The sequence below is a fragment of the Oratosquilla oratoria genome, chromosome 8 (genome assembly GCF_046742065.1).
Source record: "Oratosquilla oratoria isolate Oo_2021 chromosome 8, ASM4674206v1, whole genome shotgun sequence".
Classification (NCBI taxonomy): Eukaryota; Metazoa; Arthropoda; class Malacostraca; order Stomatopoda; family Squillidae; genus Oratosquilla; species Oratosquilla oratoria.
The window spans coordinates 36,027,138-36,049,699 of record NC_134784.1 but is presented as its reverse complement, the minus strand read 5'-3'; the positions used below and the strand labels follow the sequence as shown (position 1 = coordinate 36,049,699).

Below are 22,562 nucleotides of genomic sequence, written 5' to 3'. Positions count from 1 at the left end.
CATGAACGCTTCATTAGGAACGCATTTCTTCATTATAAACCTCTCATGTCCGTTGTATTTGCAACCTATAATACAATAATTTCAATTATCTATTTATTCTTATTTGTATCTATTTATTAATTTAGATATATACTTAGTGTTTTATTTATGTATTCGTTGATTTATCTGTTAAATGATCTACTCATTTATTAATCTATTTATTTGTCTATATATTTATTCTGGGGCGTGGTGGTGGCGATAATCATCCGACGGCTTATATCACAGAAAGAAAACGTGAACATTTAAATCTGACAGGTGTGTAGAGCGTCTTGTGGAATATAAATACCAGCTATGCGAGCTCTGGATCATTTATCATTTATATGATAATGTTGATTATATACACACATCACTCCACAGTAACCTGTCATGTCCATACATATGTCCGCGTTTATGGAGTCATTGGAAGAAACTACTGGCTAAGAAAAAATAAATTAATAAGTAAATGAACAAATAGATAAACGAATAAAGTAGAAACGAATAACTAAATGAAATAAACAAGCAAACGAGTTGATAAATAAGTAAACAAGTAGGTAAATCAATCAACAAAGATATAGATAAATACTTGGAATCCATTGTCTTCATTTACTGGAACATACATCGTTCTTATTAATACATGCTAAGGGAACTTGTCCAGTAGAACGCATATTTATCTAAGGGAACAACCCTCCTACATATCTATCTATTCGTTTATACGTGATTTGTTATATTTATATTGTTTTATTGTTCTGTATTCCATGGACAAAAAAGTCTCCCCATGGCATGTCTAGCCACTGGAATACATTTGTCAAACAAAACAATATTTATTCGACGAGTCTCTCAAAGCAAGTTGTGTGGTCGCTGAGCATTCTGAAGAATAAACAAATCCAAGAAAATTATCAACAGGATAAGTGATCACTTTGGTCCACAAACAGCTCCGAGGTCACTCCATCCCTTTACATAGTATGTGTCCGGGTTCACAGCCTGACTGGCTGACCCAGTTCCACTTGCGCGTTCCTGTCTCCCCGTCAGCGGTAAAATACACCTTCATGGGGGGCGGGGGCTGTCGTATTCTCGTCTCCGCATGCAAACAACGCATATAAATCGAACTCCGTTATATGTAGAAAAAATGAGTATTGAAAAAATTATCGGTACATTTTGGGTACAATTCATATAGGCGTGTAACCGTTCCCACAGCTGAGCGATCGTAACGTTGTATAGTCGTATGCTGATTGCTGAATAACCTTTGGGCTGGACAAGTGATTCGTTATCCTTAAAAAAAATATATATATAGTCTTGTGTCACGTCCTCGATTACGCAAGCATCATGGCCACCTTAACATTATAAAATGTGATTAGATATTGCCCATTGCTCAGGTTTACGTCGCTCGCTATCCACAAGCAGAGTGGCTGCAGGATCAAGATATTTGCGCAGTTGTGTTTGGTGGCTTAGGGGTGGCTCTGAAAGAAATAACTGCGAATAGTATACCTTGATCTTAATTGCAAAGCTTCTGAGGGGTCAGTGATACCAACACCAAAATGTATTATTGTGGGACAACTGGCTGATCGAGAATCGAAATCCGGAACTGATGTCGACCACGGGTCGAGGGCGAATTTTACGGTTTATGTTGTAGACCTGACGTCATCTATTTCGCATATGAGCGTAACAAGACTTGGCTGGATACCGTGGGAATAAATGGACGAATCAACAAGCATGCCAGGGGTGCATTCTTAAAAATAAGGACAGAAAACGCAGTGTTGGTGGAGGGTCTCTTTATGATACTTGGCAACGTTGGAACTGTTGTGAAAGCTGGGCGATGATTGGCCACACGTTTGTAGGTGAGGGTTACCCGTTGGCTTGGTGTAATACGTGCTAGATCCGTGAACTAAAGCTTAACAGGAAGATTTGGGTGTACAATTCACATCCGCCTTGTTGTGCATCAATACAGATACTTTTTCCTGATGTTCTCCACCGCGTTCATTATACTACCTATGATGCAACGTGGGCAGAAAAAAAAATCTCTGAAACGACAATCATTAAAGCATTGGCAAGGGTGATAGGGAACTGCCCATGCAACCAGGTACTGAATGGAAAAATGATAAGGATGGGGGAGGTGGGTAGTGGTCACACATGAAGACAGCTAGACTCACAATAGCTTGTTTTCCTGTAGTGCATTTCGTAAAATCTATCCCAGTCTCCAAGCGTCGCTCACTTGGCTATTTTCCTGGAAGACGGGGAATTCCTGGTGTTCGGATGAGTCTTGCGCGACTCGGAAATTCTGTATGTTCCTCTGACTTAATTAGCTCGGGAGAATTATAGGACCGCATCGTCCAATGACGTCTCAGGAGCGAGGAAGAAACAGTCACTCTGGACGAAGTGGGGTATCCCCGATTTGGCCAGTAGATGGGTTTCGTTTAAGTAGGTGTTCACACCTCCGATGACTTAGAACGGATGTTACAGCCATCAAAGCGAAAACAACAACAATGATGGCACACTACCAATTTTACCCAAGTCGACCATACAAGTTCTGCTTTTCTATTTTCTCTTTACAACCTACCAAGGTATGACATGAGTAACTAAAGAGCGTTCGAAAGTCAGAACGGATGGCTTTGTTGGCTAACTGCGAGGAAGGCGGAGGTGGAAACGAGGAGTATGTGGTGGTGGTGGTAGTGATAGGAGGAGGTACGAGGGAGTAGCATCTGGCAACAGTTGAGCACGGTATTCAGTTGAGGGGGTCCGGGTGGCGGAGTGCGGACGGGAATTACGTTGTCTTGGAGTGCTGTGGTGGTCACGTATCCACGAATATATATATATATAGATATATCTATATGTTTGTATATGTATATATATATTTATATATGTATGTGGAGGCAGAGCTGGGCCACGCTTGTACGCCATTGTGACGAAAACAAAAGCTTATTTACTAAGGTACTCCAAGCAAAGCCATCCTAATGGCGTTGAGAAGCGTCTATCTCGGTGGACATTAGGGTATGTCGATCCTTGTGAACATCAGGGTGTGTCACTGCCTGTGGAATTTAGGGTGCATAACAAACGCCTAAGAACAGCCAAGGGTGACGTGTGGCATATTTGATTGTGTACTTGCCTGTGGTGGGCGGAAAAATATTGTGGGAACCATCAAGATCTCGCCAGGTTTAGTGCCTGCAAGCAGTTTATTGGAACAAACTTTTGTTATTTATATATGAAAAGTCTGATTAAATACAGACGTCAATATAACCTCCGTCCCCTGCAAGTTAAAACAATTATGACATCTCAATAAGCTGTGAAATGTTAAAAATAATGTCAGTTGCCAGATCGAAGAATTTAGAAACAAACATAAAACTTCAGGAAACGCCACGACTGCTGTTGACGATCAGTGTATCAATTGTTTGATAAAAACACACAGAAAACGCAAATATAAACTAAAACAGTGCCGTCAACCTACTCTATAAACACCCTTCACCCAAGTCTTCCCAGGGGGCCCTTCGAAGCAGAAGCTCCCACCATTCTTCGTGTGTTTATTTATTGGATTCAAGACTGATAAAAAATAACTGATGTCCAGCCACGGAAAATGAAAACATTTAAGAATCCCCTGGTCGTCGAAGTGGGTTAGGTGAAGGCGATTGTTTCCCCAAGTGAAGTGATATAAAGAAATCCAAGTGCTTTAAGTCTGAATATCACAATGACAATAGTAACTCCATTCAACTGGGTAAGTGAGTGCTGTGATGACTTTGCTGGGTGGGAGGGACTGGTCTGGACGAGTGGGCGCGAGGAACTGTGTAGGAGGACTTAAGTTTAGTTTAGCTTCGTTCTTGTTATTGGGAGGTGACCAGTTCTCCTGCGTTTGTGTGCTACGCCAACGCCTGGCTTGTGGTTATTTGAAGTTCATAATATGTCCTGTGTGTTTGAACACAACTTCTGGTTAAACTTGCCGTGGAGAACGTGTGCAGTTCGGAAAGAATACAGCGAACGTACGGAATGGGAGAAAGTGAGTGAGCCAAGGCGAGTCCTTGTGCACCAGGATGTGAAGAATCGACTTGGAGCCTTCAGTGCAAACAGCTGTGTCCTTTTATTTTTTTTTATTTTAGATATGTGATTTGAGTACTCGTGTTGCCATATTATTCCACGACTTTAATTATGTTTATTTTTATTTGCACGCACGCTCATGATTGATCAACGATGAATATACTCGAACGGCCAATCTCACACCGACATACACATGCGCGTGTACTCTCGTAAACTCATACACGTACACCCCGCTCGTCCTTGCTGGTCTTCGACCATGCCCCCCTTAATACTTCCTCGGGGTGACTCGGGTATTCCGATATTGCGACATTGCCGGATTTACAACAGGACGTCAATACGAAGGCAGGAAGGTGACGTAAAGATAAGTTTGTCTTTGTATGCTTTATCTCTAATGAAGGGTGTGCATGTGTGTCGAAGGGCCAAATCCAGGAACTCCGTTGTAACTTGCAACAATGTATGATCAAATTCTAATTCACATAACCGTCGATCAGACATCCCGCAAGATGTAAGGATAGACATGGAGTCTTAAGTGTGTATCCTTGGTAAATATACTCCATATTTACAACATCAAGTGGGAGTGAAGTTCTTGCTGGATCCGGCCCCCCACCCCTTCCAGTAGCACAGTATTCAGGAAGCTGGCCATTGTGTATTCATTTGACTCCTAAGAAAAAATTCTGCACGTTCTCGGGGTGTATTCTTACGTGTGCGTTTGTGTTTATTGTGTAAATCAGTTCCAATGCTCCTGGTTCTGTCTTTGTCATTGGTAGAACCTCGATACAGAAGAAATTGTGTTCTTATAGAACAGTCATCCAACATAAACAAAGGAAGCATGATACATGTGCATATTCGGTGTTTTTGTGTCCAGGTATTTTTGTGTTAAACGTTTTTGATACTTTAGACATTGGTGCAATATCATGGATATTTACATTTCACATTTGTAAGTTATTTTATATGTTTTGGCATGAGTGAAGTCACCCCCCATCCCCACCCATCTTTTTTGCTTAATGCTGAGAGGCAAACTCTCGTTTGTTTTTGCAGTAGTTTCGACACCAAAGCTTCATTGTATTCAGCCTTAGCAACGAATATTAAACCCCTATATGTAATTTCATAATAAGTGTTGCATTTGTGCAACTTTGTAGTTCGTGTATGTAAATAATACATTTCACTTTTTGTCAACCTTGACGAAATCCAGAATTGCGTCATAATTGTATGAATTTGATTAATGAACTGCATTCCGTTGTTAATTCAGAACTCGGGGTTCGAACATTGGTAGTGGTGCTTAACATTTCGTGGGTAAAGAGAAGCAATCTGGTGTGGAATTAATCTCCAGCAGCGTATGGCATCAATAGTGACGTCACATCTACGTCAGAACGGGTTTCCACACACACACACACACACGACACCCTTATGTTCCATTCATTTCACGTACCACCGGGATGGAACTCTTCTCTATATGTCCAACCTGGACATGACATGGGTAAGGTGACGTCGAAATGATAAGCACTGGGAATCATTATCTCGTCTGTTAGCTGCACCGACACATCCTTGAGTACTAGTTGATGCCAATGTGTTGCTGTTTTTTTATGAGTTTCACTACTCATGGCTTTAGGGTTTGGGCGGGTCTTTTCATTTCACTTCAAGTCTGTTCAGCTTTTGTAAACAAATCGTAATTTTTTCTCGTAGAAAAACGTATATTTCGTGTGATAAAATATACTTTCTGGATTAATGAAAAACTTTGATAATTTTTTTACTAAAAAAAGAACGCTCATGATCGGTATTAACATTTAATTATATAATAATAGGAGCTAAGTGATGATTGTATCAATAGTAGTGTAACAAAAGTAATGATGGTGTGGTTGTAAAGCTATTTACACTACCACCCGCTCTAGAAACCAGTTCTTTATTGCAAATGCTTCGACTCTAGGTATGTGATCTGGATAAGAAAGATCCATCCTCTTACAGACCCATCATTGTCATGAAGAAGAATGTCAGATACACCAAAATTAATCGTTGCTGCAAAAGGATTTGGAATTTAAGTGGTTTAAATTAGGCGCTGTGGTGACGTCACGGGATGCTCTGACGTCAGTGAGGCGTGAAACGGGATCGTGTGACAAAAACATGAATTGAAAGATGGATGAACGGTACCAACTCCTGAGCAAACGATGTGATCGTCGGTCGCTCCATTCACTTTCCATCCAATGTGAATGGGCTCGCCCCAGATCATCAATCATTCCGTTGCCCCAGGTGTGTCTTGCAGGAGCCCCACGTCTCCCATGCAACCGAAAACAGCCACCGGATTGGCCCAGAAGTTGCTCAAGGAGATGGGAAAGGATACCGACAAAAGACCACTTGGTCCTTCGATGGGGCGGGGACAGAGAAAAGTACATATCAGTCGCGTTTAGAACTTTGAACTGTTGAATGCAATTGCATCTACCATGTCTGGTTCCCATTTTGTTTCAATATAATGTTTAACTCTTCAGTTCTGTCTAGGATGTTGACTGCACAAGCTTTTATGCTGTCATCGCTAGTGCCAGAATTACGGAACACATTTTTGGAATTGAAGATTAATCTCCACCCAAAGAGGACTGCTTGTAGTTTTTAAATTTACAACCTTTCCATTGCACCCCCTCAAAGTTAAATTACCATCGCGTTGATTCTACATCCCCAAGTTTAGAAGCGGAGGGTATCATCAACGAGATGCAAAACAATATATTAATTCCTTCAAACTCCCAATGATAATATAGCTTGGCGACAGTGAGAATAGTGTCTTTTGGTACGGAAGTGGGTGATAATACGAGCTCATGAGAATGTACGCGCATATTAATTAAATACTAAAGAATTTCCTCAGCTGAACGGAATCGCCGGGCGCTAGGCAGAATAAAACGTTCAATATTAATTTTCCCGTACCAACAAATATATATATATATATATATTCTGTCAGTCGCCAGCCAGTGTCATTCATGTGAAGGGAGTTTGATAGGAGGGGTACCGCGATGAGGAGGAAAATTGCCTGATGGTGGCCAAAGTAATTGAATAAGTATATTATAATGAAACGGTTTGGGGGTGGGTGAACCAGCTTTGGCTGTCGGGTCGTGCTGTTGTAGTGTCTTGCTGCATTGCTTTCACCTGAGAAGTGTGGCGGGAAGCAGGGATCACTCATTTGCATGGTACTGAGATGGGAAGAGTGGTGAGGAACTGGTATGGAATGGCTGTATGCCTTAGTTCCTGCACCCATCCTTACAAGGTTGGGGAGGGGGTAGTATATATTTCTTGTGTGTGCGTGGCCTGTTTTACGAAGATTAAATCTCCTCGATACCGAATGGGAATGTACTACAGGGATGAATGGCGACAACGAGAAGGAAAGGAAAAGTGCTCCCAAGGTACGGAAGGGATCCGTCCCATGATTCGGCAGGAGGAACTCGAACTATTTTTGTATTTTTTCGTCGTGACCGTCGGGTGGGTTCTGCGCAACTTGCAATGCTACGGCCCAGTCGCGCGGCGGGGCTGTCTCCAGTTCTAAAGGAATACTGGACCACTTTTTATTTTATTTTATTTAGCAATTTCTCCTCGTTGCTGCATTTTTCCTTCACTTGTGTGATCACCCCATACTACATGGTAATAAAAAGTAGAACTACAATTTAATTATTAATATAATATATATATTTCTCAGCTTCTCCCATGTGAAAGGAATATTTCGTAACCTTGAATTTCTTCAATCTCGAGGTTTTGCCTCTCTTCCTCTGAAAGGCTTGTCCTGCGTAGGTTGGCGCCAAATTTGTAAAGAATAAACGAGACTGCAAGGTCGTGTGTGCTATGGATTTACTAATTCTTTGTCTTACAATTTTGTTGCTGCCTTCCGTCTGTATTAAGTACCCTCACAGGCTTTGTTAGCTTGCATTGGTATATATTGGTCACACGACTATTTTGTTGCAGTCATTCATCACTCACATTTTTAGATAATAGTCTCTCGAATATATATATTTTTAATTCATTTGATCTATGTAGTATAAGTTGGGAGGATATGTCGTGTAGGATAATGCTCCTATCTCGTAATATTTTATAGGACCATGGTCTATCAGTTGTGTTTATCAGATACATTTAGATGATTTGTCCATAAGATTTACACACAACTTTTGTAAAAAAAAAATGATAAGCGTGGGGAAAACCGCCACACAGTTAGTGGGGCAATAGTTGGGTGGAGTTTATTTTCATGAACAATTGGTTAAAACTACATCATATTTTTATTGATTTAACACCCTTTCAAAACGGTGTTCTTTCCCAGGAAGACTATTTAACTAGCGTTTTTGGCATGCATAGTGGTACAAAAGCGACAATTACACCAATCCCTCGTGCTGGCGACCTACTTATGGTGAAGTGTTATGCTACACTTCATTGCTCAACATTTTCTAGTAACCGCATCCTTCCACCCGGTCACATGGCCACTCCCAAAGCACTCTGGACCGGATTACCCCTTCGACCCTCGATTTTTTCGTCCCCTCTGGGGTGTACTAAAGATAATAATATAATAGTAGTAATAATGATAATGGCAGTAGTAATGATATGGTAATCAACAATACAAAAGTATTAATGTATTATTAATTACCATTTGTCTCTTGATATTCATTGTTACTAGTGTTATTGTTAATGTTATTACTTTTATTATTAGATTCATCATTGTTATTTATTTAGCATCATAATGTGCTGATGTATAGGAAGGATTTTGGATTAGTAAGTGTAGGTGTTCTATTGGTGTTGGATACCAGAATCAAGATTGTAGACATTTCCAGTGATAGTGCTAAGTTTTGAGGTGATGGCCCATGATTGCACTAATTCAGGTCAATTTAGCCTTTGCATAGAATTGGAGAGGGTATCTTCAAATAAGCCATTGTTGTATCTATATGAATAATATATATGTCATAAAAGACTTGTAGAACTCTTGCAGACGTATGATTGCCATTGCAATAGATGAAATTCTGATGAAGAAAAATATAGTATATTGAAAATCGTATCCATCCCAGATCATGTAGAGGCAATGTGATCAGCATACTAAAAGAAAAAGAACAAGAATAATCTGCACATGGCTTAAAAAGAATTGATAATTTGGTTAATGAATGGGGGTTACCCACACTGGTGGAAAGGTGTGATAGAATGGCTATGTTCAGAGTGGCAAAAGGCATGCCCTGAAGGTGTTTCAGTGACTAGAAATCCACATCCTTACAGTGGTTACAAATAGCTCTTAGGTTCTCCCATAAATTTCTCTGGGGAAAGAAATTGACTATTGTCAGTTTTGTATTATTGGCTGAAAGTAGTGGGAGGAAAGTAGTCACCATTTGTCAATACTTTGTATGTGAAATAGAGAAGATTCTTTCATAATAGATATATTATGCCCAGTCAAGACCAAGTGCCAACTCTTTGGTGTTACACCCCCAGATGGAGGTAAAGGGGTTGATGGGATCTGAAATGAGCAACAAAGATGTTTTTCTGTCAATCTTGCTGTATGACAGCTAAATACCAAAGGAGACATGTTGCTTGAATTGTGCAAAGAAACAGCTTTCTGCGTAGATGATGAGAGGCGGTCATGAAGAAATCTAGATTAAAATTGGAAAATAGAAATAGAGATGGGATCCTGTATATTACAATCTTGTAAATACAACTTGGTGAATACAATTGGGTAAATACTATTGGGCTAATACAATTTGATAATTTTACCTAGGACAATAAATAGAGGTGCCAGAGAAGTTCTTGTGAGCTATGGCAGAACAGCAAACCCGGGTTATTATATACAGCAATTTTCAAGCTCTTCAGTGGATATGTTTGTAACTTTTCTAAGTATTGTATGTTCAATTTCTTGTTTGCTTTTACTGTGGGGTGGATGCTCTTCTTATAACATACATAAGGTTGTTTTAGTGTTTTTGTCCAGTGAGAGATTGACTTTAATTTGGCCATGAAGTAATAATGATAGCAATAATAATCATCACCACCATCAATACCAGTATCACCATCACAGGCTGGAAACCCATGGCCCCACTCCGACTGGCAACGTGGACTTCCTGGTACAGCTTTGGGAAAAAACTTTAGACTTGTCTGTTATATTAGTCTGGGATTGTTTCAGTGTCACCAGCTTGCAATAGTCCAAAGGGATCACATGATGAATCATCACCCCAGACTTCAACAGGGTGATAATTTTTCATGTAGGCCATCCTAGGGTGACAATTCTTCATGTGGGTCATCCTGGGTTTATCATTCTTTGGTTGTATAAGTTCATGACAATAAGCATAACCCCCATTCAACCTAACCTAGCCTAGCCTAGCCTAGCCTAGCCTAGCCTAAACTAACGTAACCTCATCTTTACTTCACTGTTGATATTCGGCATACTGGGGTGACAATTCTTCAGGTGGGATCTCATGGGGTGATGATTCTTCAATTGGGCATTCTGGGGTGACAATTCTTCATGTGACCAATACAAAGTGGAACAGAGGAGCTGGTTGTCAGCTATCCATATGAAAATAAAAAGGAGGAAATACCAGGTACAGAGTTGATTGAGAGAGATATCTTGGACCTGATTGACAATGCACCTCCAGATGACAGTTAAGATGTTGACAGATTTTAGAACTGGGTGTCTTCTAGAATATGATTCCAAACTATCGAGAAAACAGACAACCCACAAACCATAGGAAATAAAATGTTGAAAATAAAATGGAATACACTAAAACCACCCCAAATATCCCTGTACAAAAACCAAGATCCTGTCCATAGAACATAACTGCTAACACTACTCACCCATGCTGTTACACATCACATAAATGCATCCAATTGAATGCAACAAAAACTACATCAACAGCATATTTTTGAGACCACAACAACCAAACACCTGCACCATACAACACATCCATACAAAAAAGCATATACTTGGATAAACAAAAGCACTTCATGACACCACCAAACACTGCTCTTATTAAACCTCATTATACATAGGTCCTACAGAAAAAGCCCTCCTAAGAGAAGAAAGAATTGCAGTTAATCTGGTTCTGTCCAGAATTGAATAAAGTTAACAGATGTTGGCCATAATTATGTTCATTTGAACCTTTAAACTTAAGTGAATTGGTGAAAGTTCAAATGAAATGTACTTAAGCTGCCAGTTATTAATCTGTTTTATAGTTATTATTTTTTAAATACTTCACATTTGGAATGCATGAATGAGGCAATATCAGTGAAGTGTAGGCAAACCAATTTTGTATGACTATCTCAACTTGTTGAAAGTCTGGATTTTATATAGACCAAACTGATTTTGTCTCAAAGGCTGTATGAACGATGCTGGGAATGAAAGCAAGGACATAGGAAAAGTTGAGTGGATTAAGCCAAGAGCTTTTGATTAGGATTTCAACAAGTTTGGTTCCCAGCAATCAAAGATACTACACATAAAATAATGCAAGAGCCCTGAAACAGAGCCTTGTGAACTAACAGGCTATGCTGAACTGATAAAGTATCCAGTACTCATAAACCTAAATACCATTCACATATTACCTTTCATATCTCAATGCCAGATCTTTTGGAGAAAGAAAACAACCCATCAATCTGTTCACCCCATTCAACATATAATTCACAAATATGGTGGAACCCATCACCCAAGACACTGTTTTGTAGCATGTTATACATAAACCACAAAACAGGGTCAGGAAGTCTGCTAACTGAAACAGACCCATCTTAGTGAAAAGATAAAAAAGTAAGATTGCTTTTGAGATGATTTGGAAGTATAGCCTACATAGATTTCTGGTGTTGTGCAACAGGTTGGATAGAATTACAATTCATATCAAAGATGTGAATGAATATAAGGCAAAGTGTGATAACTGGAGACAAATAAAAGGGATCCCATGATTACAGCTCCAAACCTAATACAACTAAGTAAATGCAGCTATGTAAATATGCGCAAAATAAATACTGGTCCAATATTTATTAATAGATCATTAGAATGGACCTAAGGACATTGCAGAATATGGAAGTTGACAGATATAAACATAAAGTAGGTGAAAATAATTTGCCAATTTCTTAGTCGTACATTGTAAATGATGTTAGGAAACGGCTTTCTACATCGATGCATCAATTTGGGGAACGAATTAGAAAAAAAAAATCAGGTAGACACCATCAATGAATTTAAGGCAGTATGATGAAAGGAGACAAAGAGATAAGAATCCATGAGCATTGATCCAACCCCATGTATAATAATTACGTAAATAGAAGTAGGTTAGTATACAAATGACTAATTTTGTATACATGTTTACTTTTGTTATGTTGTCAGTGTTCTAGTTTATTAGTTCTGTATCTGACATAATAGGGAGCAAAAAGTAAATTGACATTGTAATTGTCATGTTACAAAGCTAAATGATACTGGTTAAAAGACATTCAGTCTGTCATCAGTTGTTTCTATGTATTGATTTACAGATAAGACACTTATTTCTATCAAGTCCCCTTTTTATACATTAAAATTTCAAAATTGTGAAGTTTGTGTATGATAGAATATACAGTGTACCTCTATTTTTTCCCATTAAGTACCCGTATTCAATCCATGAATTCACATTGTACAACAGTTTTCCTGAATGCATCCCATACATATTTGGAGGGACAAATTGAATGCACCCTATTAAGTCAAACTTTCAAAAGTCCTTGTGAAGTTGCTTGTGTGACTTGACCGTGTGGTTGCCATGACCAGATAATAAATCCAGATTAATATTGAATGTATTGTGGTAGTTCAGGTGCTCTGGCTGAATTGCATGACTCATCTCAAACATGAATGTGCTTTGTCCTGCATAGCTCCTGCTCATTCATTTTGCAACACTGTATCTTATTTGACCTTTACCTGACTGCAATCAATTGTAGTTATGTAAAAGCCTGCCATATGTAATCTATAGTACATGTGCAGTCATAGTTTACTTAAGTGCATGTAGTTGGAGCCTCATTGTTCTATGTGTGTTGTATTGTGTAGGCATGGTTGGTCCTATTATTTTATTATTTCATTGTTCTCGACATAAGATCTTTTCACACCAATCACTTGAATAGCTAGGTGATGTTACTCCAGTTATATCTAAATTAACTTTCTTATAATTGTTCATGCTTGGACAGATGTATCAGATTTTAGTAGGGAATTATTAGGACAGGAAATTATAAAGATATATAGCTCATGAATATTGATCACATATTTAGTACTTAATGTTTTTAATTGAGAAATTTATTATACAAGTTATTTGTGTCATCATACAGTATTATAATCTGTATGGATAACTTATTTTGAGGATTGTTTGATGTGTTAGGAAATTCATTGACAGTACCTACAATTATAGCTAGAACCACACTAGCACACATACATTCAGGACACCAACGAGGATTTAATCAGTTTCCACACAGAATAGACCCACAGAATCAAACTACACTTGGTGCAACCACCACACACAAGACAGAGCACCTCGTATTACAATGCCAAACACTAACACAACAATATTATGTCTTTCCTGATTGTCTTATTGACTCACCCAGTGACTGTTGCTGGTTACCTGGGAGCTGTGGATCTCCTGGAAGAGAAACCTGGGGCAAAAGATTGATTGATCGATTGATTGATAATTGCATTGAAGTTCAAAATCATTAATTTAATTTTAGAGAAGTTGAAATATGTGTGCAAAAAATCTAGACAGTCTGGAAACAAGATTGGAAAATTAATTTCAGTACCGAAATATGCAAAGTAATACAAATGGGCAATAGCTTGGAAAAATCCTCCTTGAACCATTCTTTGATAATTAAATTAATTACAAGGCTACAGAGGAAAAGATCAGGAAGTGTTGATAAGTCATCTAGCCTTCTGGACAATCAGTAAAATTTTGGGGGAGATGTATGGATTGCTACAGGATATTAAATGGCTTTTCACTAAGTGGGGGAAGAGGTGACGAAAAAACTTGAACCTGAATCTGCCCAAGACATATGCATTAGTAGTGGTGTTCTCCCTGCACAGAGTAAAAATTAAGCAAGATTGAAAATACACAATGAACAGCAACCATATTGGTTCCCAACCTGGTAGATAAGCAGTACAATGAGAAACTAAAATTGTGAAACCTGCCAACATGGATTGAAGAAAAAAGAGGTGAACTAGTTGTGGTGTTCAGGTCACTAAAGCAGGTTGGCAACATTGACAGAAAGTATATCTTGATTAGGGATGGGAGGGCTACATGAGGTCATGGAAACAAATGAGTAAAAGCAGTAACAACTGCAACAGCACTGTAGGAGAGAGGCCTAATGCAGAGTATGGGATTCAATATATTTCTGAAGAAGCCCTGCTGGGCCAAACATCAAATATATTGGATCCCATACTCTGCGTTTGGCCTCTCTCCTACAGTCATGGAAACAAATTGAAAAATACTAAATGGCTAAAGTATGCAAATGAATACTTATGCAGATGCTCATGGAATAGCCAAGGTGAATATCCCAAACTGGAAGAATACATGAATTTAAATGTAGATATAATAATTGGAGAATAAGGTGATGTGACACAAGTTGTCTATCTACAGTATCTGTATACCAAGAGCTTTTTTCCCCTATAAGGGAGGTATCCAAGTCAGAGGCACATACCTATTCCCACCCATTTCACTCCCACCTCTCCCATCTCAGCTCTTCATGGATGACAGGTCATCCCTGTATCCTGCCCACTGCACTGGGTCTGAAGCAATGTAGCAGGACAGAGTACATCAACAGTAAGGGCGCTTCACTTAATCGGTGACACCCCACCCCCCTCTCTATCCCCTCATGCAGAAAAAGAGAAGACCGGGAGAAATCCCATTGGGCTGCATCAAAATATCATTCACACATAAGCACCTCCTACCCCTCCCTTCCTTGCACAACAGTATCATCCATACACAGTCATTCTCCACTCATCCCTATCTCCTACCCTCTCCCTTCCTTGCTTAACAGACATTCCCCTCTTGCTCAGCACCCCCTTCACCCCTTCCATCCAGCTCATCCTTGAATGTCCCCTCAAGTTCACTTCTCCACCTCTGCCTTCCTCACTTCTTTTACTAATCTTTCATCACTCATTCTTTCTGTGTCCTAACCACCCCAATAATCTTTCATCAGTTTTTAACTGCCATCTCCTTTTCCACTCCCACTCTCCTCCTCATCTCATTTCTCACAATTCAACCTAGTAACCCCTGCCATCCTTCTCGGACATTTTGTCTCAAACATGTTTAAACTTTTTAAATTCCAAACTTTTCCCCTCTGGCTTTCTAAAAATCCAAGTCTCTGCTACATACAATGCCATTGGCACAATCACCCCTTCATTCAATCGCCTCTTTGCCATTCCCAGTTGCCTATTTCTCATAACACTTGTAACTACAGTATATATAAATTTTAACCTAGATACGATTATTGGCAAGGAAAGTATTTTTGGGTGTTGCTCATTTCTGTTTACATGAAGTAAATACACTTGCATTGGATTTATTGGTTTATACAGGGTACAAATATCATTGAGATGAAATGCGAGTTAATATAGTGGATTTATGGGGCTATAGCAGTAAAAGGCTGCAGGGATTAATGTCTGCTGTGGTGATATCTATTAAGGATTTCTCAGTAGTGATCATCAGTGGTGCTCTTAAATGGATAAGCATTGTCTGTTTTTGAAAGATAGTTCATCATACTTCCCCCCCTCCCCCCCTCTCTCTCTCTCTCTCTCTCTCTCTCCTCTCTCTGGTATTTAGATAGTGATTTTGTCTTTTTAATTGTAGAGGTTAGTGTGTATACATAAAAAAATAGGTTTACCCGCATGGGTGGCTGGGACCAAGAGTATAAACAAATATACAGTAGGTGCGCACGGAAGTAACTTAAACATGTTGAAGCAGGCTGTTCAAACCTGCATTTTCTCTGTACATCAGTATTTGTTACTCCTTTCCTGTATATAACAATTAGGTAAATACAGTTATGCAACATAGACAACAGTCCAAATTTTCTTCCTGGAGAGATATGTGGGAGGGCGTGAGGATAGTTGCCAACCTATGTGGGTCCGTGGGTATTCAGTCATTGTAACTTGGCAACAAGGATCACGTGAAGAAACATCACTCCAGACTTAGACAGGGTGACAATTCTTCATGTGGGCCATCCTGGGTTTACAATTCTTCGTTTGTATAAGTTAATGACAATAATCATAACCATTCAACCTAACATAACATAACCTAACCTAATCTAACAAACCTAACCTAATCTTTATTCCACTGTTGATATTTGGCATATGGGGTGACAGTTCTTCAGGTGGGATCTCATGGGGTGACAATTCTTCATGTGCCCCCAATTATCATTATCATCTGATATGTAGGGCTAATTTAGTTGCTGGTCATTGTCTTCTTTCATGGTATAATTAGTTAGCATACCACACTTAAAGATCCCTTTGACCTGTGGGAGATGGACACCAGACATTAGGGTTGAAGTGGTGACAGTAGTCATTTAAACAGTGATTATAAATAATGGAAATTGTGAGTTTAAACTTAGTGGTCCACTATAGGACTGGCATGACTTGATAAGAATGATGAGCCTCTATACATGACCACTGCTTAACCCTTTCATTGTGGAGTGGGTTTCCCTTACCTGATAAGAATTGCCTGATGGCAGCCGGAATAAATGTACAAGTGAACAGGAGTGGAAAGGTATTGAGATGGATTTAACTCTTCCTCTGCATAGGGAAGTGGGTAGGGGATGTTTTCATCATAATAAAATCACCTGGCAGCAACCAAAACAAAGTATGAGTTTGAATATTAGTGAAAAGGATATTACTCACAAAGGTTGGAAAGTATTGACATACCTGTGAATGTGTTTTAATAGCTATGGTTGTGAGTGTAGTTTGAGATGAATAAAATAGGATGGCTGCAGGCAGGATGAAAAATGACATCCAGAACACTGGCAGGGTTCGTATAGGTCATTAAAAACCTAAAATGTCATGAATTTTTGTTTTATAAAAATCCAATTCTGAAAAGTCACCTTGTCAAAAGTCATGAAAAAGTAATGATTTTTATGTTTTTCCACCAAAATAAAGTTATTTCATGTGTTTTTTGTTTAATCAGTTGACAGTAAAAAAAAATCCCTCATCAACCGTGGTGGTTCTAATTGCAATGGAGATGTTCCTCAGATCCACTGTCCTTGAATGACATTTTCTGGTAATTTTTGCAAATGCTGTGCAATATCCAGGAATTTCCGCACATATGACCTGAACAAGTGCAAGAATTGGTAATGAAAAGTCTTTGAAAATTAACCTGACAGATTGGGAACCCTGCCATGGAGAATGGCTACAACTTATGAAATAGCCTTACAGCAGTTGAAATTAAATGAAAGTGGTGTATGGTAGCCTGACAAAGTTGGTACAAGTGTGCTGGGAATATGTTGTCTTAGGTTATGGACAGAAAAATAAATGCTGATAAACCTTATCAGTGTTCGTGAGACTACCACCGAATCTTACAGCAGCCGCGTGAAATATTATAATATGGACATGGTGAAGTTCGGGTGTGAGACGTGCCCAAGTATGGTAGAACCGTTTAACCAAAGTTACTCAATTTGACCTTTTCGCGGTAAGGATCTGATTTTTTTTCCTCCGATAGTACCCCTCACACTTGTCACAACCACCACCGTCGTCGTTGTCATCCTCAGTTGTATCATACTTGCATCGTAGTAGCACGGCTCAAGACGAGGAAGCTCGTTTATGGTTCCATCCCGGAGTGGGTACAAATATGTAAATAGAAAACGTGACCTTAGTTTGGTGTGGACAGCGTTATTATTCGTCCGATGCATAACTTTCAGTAGTTCAGATTTCGCACAAGGATTTTTCACGGTGTGTACAGTTTCAGAATTCGAGTTCGTGAATCTTGAAAAGTTTCTACGGGTTGGCAATATATCGATCATGTGCGAGATCGATGGTCACAGTGGCAATACGTTCCACACCCATTCTCCCGTTTCTTGTGCCATGATTATGTGCGGTTTTGCTGCTAGGTAGCATTCAATAAATAGGCGCGCGCGCGCACACACACACACACACACACACACACACACACACACACACACACACACACACACACACACACACACACACACACACACACACACACACACACACACACACACACACCTCGTGGCGCAGTGGTAGAATTCTCTGCGAGTTGTTACTCCAACTTATGGGCGGGGAGTTGGGTGTGTGTGTGCGTGTAAGGTCACAACATTACACATATATCGGTCATATATGAGCTCTTGAGTTCTCTTCCTGGAGGGAAATAGCTATCGATCACGAGAGTCCAACACGTGATCCAAGACCATGATGAAACACACACACACACACACACACACACACACACACACACACACACACACACACACACCTCTCATGGCGCTGCACACCTCTCATGGCGCTGTGGTTAGAACTCTGGCCTGCCACTACGAAGGTCCGGGTTCGATCCTCGCCCGGGGCTGAAATAATATATCAGTATCGCAGCGCTGAGGGGTGTTACTCCAACTCTCGTGGGCGGGGAGTTGGGGGTGTGTGTGTGTGCAAGGTCATAGCATTACCCATAGACCGGACCTACGAGCTCTGAGCTCTCTTCCAGGAGGGAAATAGCTGTCGATCACGAGTCCAACACGTGATCCAAAGACCAAGACCAAGTGAATACACACACACACACACACACACCGTTTTTATATGTATTAATAATACTGATGTCTTTAAATAACCAGTTGTTGATAATGTATTTGTGTTTCAGGATGCGGGTTATGTGCCTGTGGTTGAGCGCGGGATAGTGGGACCACTGGTGGTGGGTACCATGTCCGGAGTTGAGGTACCACATGGGTCTCCGACTGGCGAGGGTCCCCAGGCCCCCCAGCATCCCCCATCGCAGCCGCCGTCACCCATCCACGCCGGGATTACGACCACGGACTCGCTCGTGAGTCACCCGGCTGAAAGCATCACCAGAACCTCCAGTACCTCCATTACCACGGCGCTCTGCCGTACGAGTAGTAGCTGTAGTGTGCCCGGTAGCCGGCCGCAGCATCACCCCGGGGAAGTAAGCCGGACGTTGAGTAACACGGCGGCGGCAGGGCGAGGGAGGAGGAAGCTGGAGAACGAAGACAGCAGTTATGACAGCGATTTCGAGGCGTCCGACTGTCCAGTCTCGCCCCGCGAGGACGAGGACGATGACCACGAAGACGTCTGCCGGACGGTGTCCGACACCCTGGGTGCCGAGTTCGCAGAGTATGTCACGTCGCCTCCGGGGAGCGTCCGGGGAGCGCAGAGTGGCGGTGACGTTAAACCGCAAGCAACAAAGACACCTCCCGCCACGACGACAGCAACAACAACGGTGACGTCAACCAAGTCAGAGGCGGTTGTGGTCGCGACAACAACCACAACCACAACAACGTCGATACTCTCGAGGTGTGCGAGTTCCCCGCCAGAAGCTTTTGTGACGAAGAATGTCAGTGAGAGAGCCGAAGGTGCGCCAGCCCAGCCTGTCGCAGTAGCTGCTACTCGAACGCGGAGTCTAGCCACGCCTACCTTATCAGTGACACCAGCTGTAGGGGGAACAACCCCCGTGACGTCAGCCTCGCAGGTGGTGAGCCCCGCGGGTGCTGGCACGTGTTTGAAAAGAATAACGTCATCCCCCGGGTATGGGGCGCGAGTCGAGTTCGGAGTCAAGTTGGGCTACACGGAAGCACTGGTGCAGTTAGCCCTCACGAAGCTCGGCGACAACCCTGGCAAGGATGAGCTGCTTGCCGAACTCATACGCTTGGGAGCCACTGTTCCTCGAGGCGAGGGGGAGGTGGAGGTCGAGTCCCATGATGTGACAGCAACGGGTGCGTCTTCGGCAGCCGTGGAAGGACGCGAAGATCCTGAGCAGACCAGCCAACTGCTCTCCGGTCTGCGTCCAATTATCATCGATGGCAGCAACGTGGCTATCAGGTAAGAGACTTTATTTTTTGTTTGTCTATTTATTATTTTCCTTGAAGTATTTTACTGTTTCATGTGTCAAAAATCCCAATTTTTAGTACAGTCACGGCCATGAAACTTGTGGGTTTTTTTCTCTGCAAAGTGAACGCATGTTACTGAACGTCGTATTTGCATTGGAGGAATAAGAAAGTGCTTACTCAACCAGTAATTTTATTAACGTTTTGATTTGCAAGTTGGAGAGTCGTTGTAAGGGGATCGGTAATTCTAGCTTAGACTTCCTGTCCACAAAGCTGACAAAATAATGATAATAGAAAAGAGGTCAAAGAAGCCGTGAACATTTTACAGCATTTCTGCAATAGGGATATTTATTACAAAATTTAAAATGCGTTAAATTATTTCGTAAGCCAGCTAAAATGTGTACATGAAAAAATATTAAGTTTGACGCAAAATATCTACATTTACTTTTTCATTTGTTAACCCATGCTCAGTCGATATGCAGTTTTAGCGGAGGTGGGAAGTGGTGAAGGGAGGGAGTGTGAAACTTTGCCCCGGAGCGGCGTTTTGGCGTGTAAGGTATGCTTGTCACTTGCATGAATCGCAGCCGGACCAATCATATTCCACACGAGTTGTACTTTTCTTATTTTATCGAATTTTTCTATTGTCTACGTTTCATTTTGTCAAGGAGTTCTGACGACCGCGCTTGGAATATCAATGCATCATCTCGTGTTAACAGAAAATCGTTAAATGTTTGCAACTTGTCACCTAGTTCCCAAGTACATAAATGAAAGTGTGGTTAGTGACCGGTGATTAGAGTAGCGTATCATAGCGCATGCACATAGGATATGAGCGTAACTAGTTGTAGCATTTATGAGAGAATGCGAAACAGTAACAAATGTTGTTTGCATATACTCGTTAACTGTTGCGACTGCAATAAGGGCGCATTTGCCGTCCTTGAAACGCGTCACTGACATCTATCGGTCATAATCGAAACTTCTCTCAGCTTCATCATTCTTATCAGCCAGATGTATAGGGAGTGTCGAGGTTACTTATTTTTGTAAATGAAACCGAAATCTCTTTAAAGGTAACGTTATTTTCAAATACGGATGGACGTAATTAAGCGTTACATGACTGATTTTATTTATTTATCCATATTTACTCGCTTATGAAATCGAGCGTATCGGCCATATACAGGTCGTTAAGAGTGCGGAGAGGTATTTCTCAAGGAGACGTTAGGTGGATTATGTGAACAATTTGATGACTTTTTTCCGTTGGAAGCTCCAGTCCCGATCCCAGTGTAGTCAGGTGGAACTTCCAGTGGTTTCCAAACTGGGGATAAATTACAACCACCTAGGGGCTAATGTGGCAATTTTGGAGGTGGAGTAACGAGAGGTAGGAATGGACACGTCATTAGAGAACAAAGGAGACTTTACCAGGTGGCTGAAGAAAGGAAGACGCGGGAATTTCCGGGAATCAAAAGTTTCCCATCTTGAGCAAGTTTGTGGAAGCCTAGTCCAGCAATCGGATGTACAGGAATGCGAATCGACGGCTCGAATCGAGTAGTATATATATATATATATATATATATATATATATATATATATATATATATATATATATATATATATATATATATATATATATAAACGAACGCGCACGCACACACACGGGGGACCACGAGCATGCTCCCCTTCCCGTAAGATACAACTAGGTAAACGCACACGCGGAACACAGGAGAATGATAGTTGACGAATTTGCAAAACAAACAAACAATATTTTATTGATACGTGACCATAAAGTATTATAAATTTGTGTTGTGAGGTACACGGATATGATTTTGATATCGGCAAATCAGTCATTAAGATAAAATAATTCTTCATTTGAGTCAGACATGTTTGTCATAATGAAGGAGGGGTATAATGTGGTGTAACGGTCACAATCTGGATATGCGAGGCGGTTCTACATACTCTCGTCAAGGGCACACAAAGGGGAAATTCATGCACGAGTATGTAGGTTTCGATGCACTAGGATTTATAATTAGTGGAAGAAGTAAACGTGCGTTTGTGATAATACAAGGAATATTGTTCCAGCTGATTTATACATGCAATAGTGAGGAGTGAACAAGTTCAGCTAACTCCTTTCAAGATAAACGAAGAGAAATAGAAAACTGCATTTAATTTTGCACCACCATTTTATGGTTGAAAGGGTCACAGCTGAGGTGTGGAAGGAGGAGAAGGAAACGAAAAAGGAGGGGGAAGACAAAGTAAAAGAAGGAGGAGGATTGAACACCACTCCTTTAGGGGCATTGGAGACTGACTAGTCGCGATGATTCAAGATCGAGAGGACAAGCCTGCTCACACCCGGAGGTTGGATGACGTCACGGAAGCCAATGGATTCTCACTTGCTCGAGAGGGGGGTTGGGGTTGCTCCAAATTCACCAAGGTCATTGATACCTGACCCACGGGACTTTTGTAAGGTGTGCATATTGTGACTCAGACTTTAGATATTTCACTCTCATGGCTATCTCTAGATTTAGCCACGAGCCTTTTTTTATATATTAAACCAGAATGGTTAACTTAAT

General features: G+C 40.8%; 1 protein-coding gene across 7 annotated transcripts in view; it reads left to right on the top strand.

The window, feature by feature from the left end:
• Positions 1-2,486: 2,486 nt before the first annotated feature.
• The window catches only part of LOC143027691 (uncharacterized), a 46,682-nt gene continuing 26,606 nt past the window's right edge, over positions 2,487-22,562 (top strand). The window contains exons 1-3 of one of the 7 annotated variants that reach the window (XM_076189141.1): positions 2,740-2,943; positions 4,366-4,388; positions 18,804-19,996. In XM_076189141.1, the coding sequence (XP_076045256.1) occupies positions 18,864-19,996 (1,133 nt within the window). In that variant the 5' untranslated portion in view covers positions 2,740-2,943; positions 4,366-4,388; positions 18,804-18,863. Of the gene's footprint in view, positions 2,577-2,739; positions 3,722-4,365; positions 4,389-18,803; positions 19,997-22,562 lie in introns of those variants that run through there. The other 6 variants (XM_076189140.1, XM_076189138.1, XM_076189135.1 and 3 more) reach the window with 6 other exon arrangements.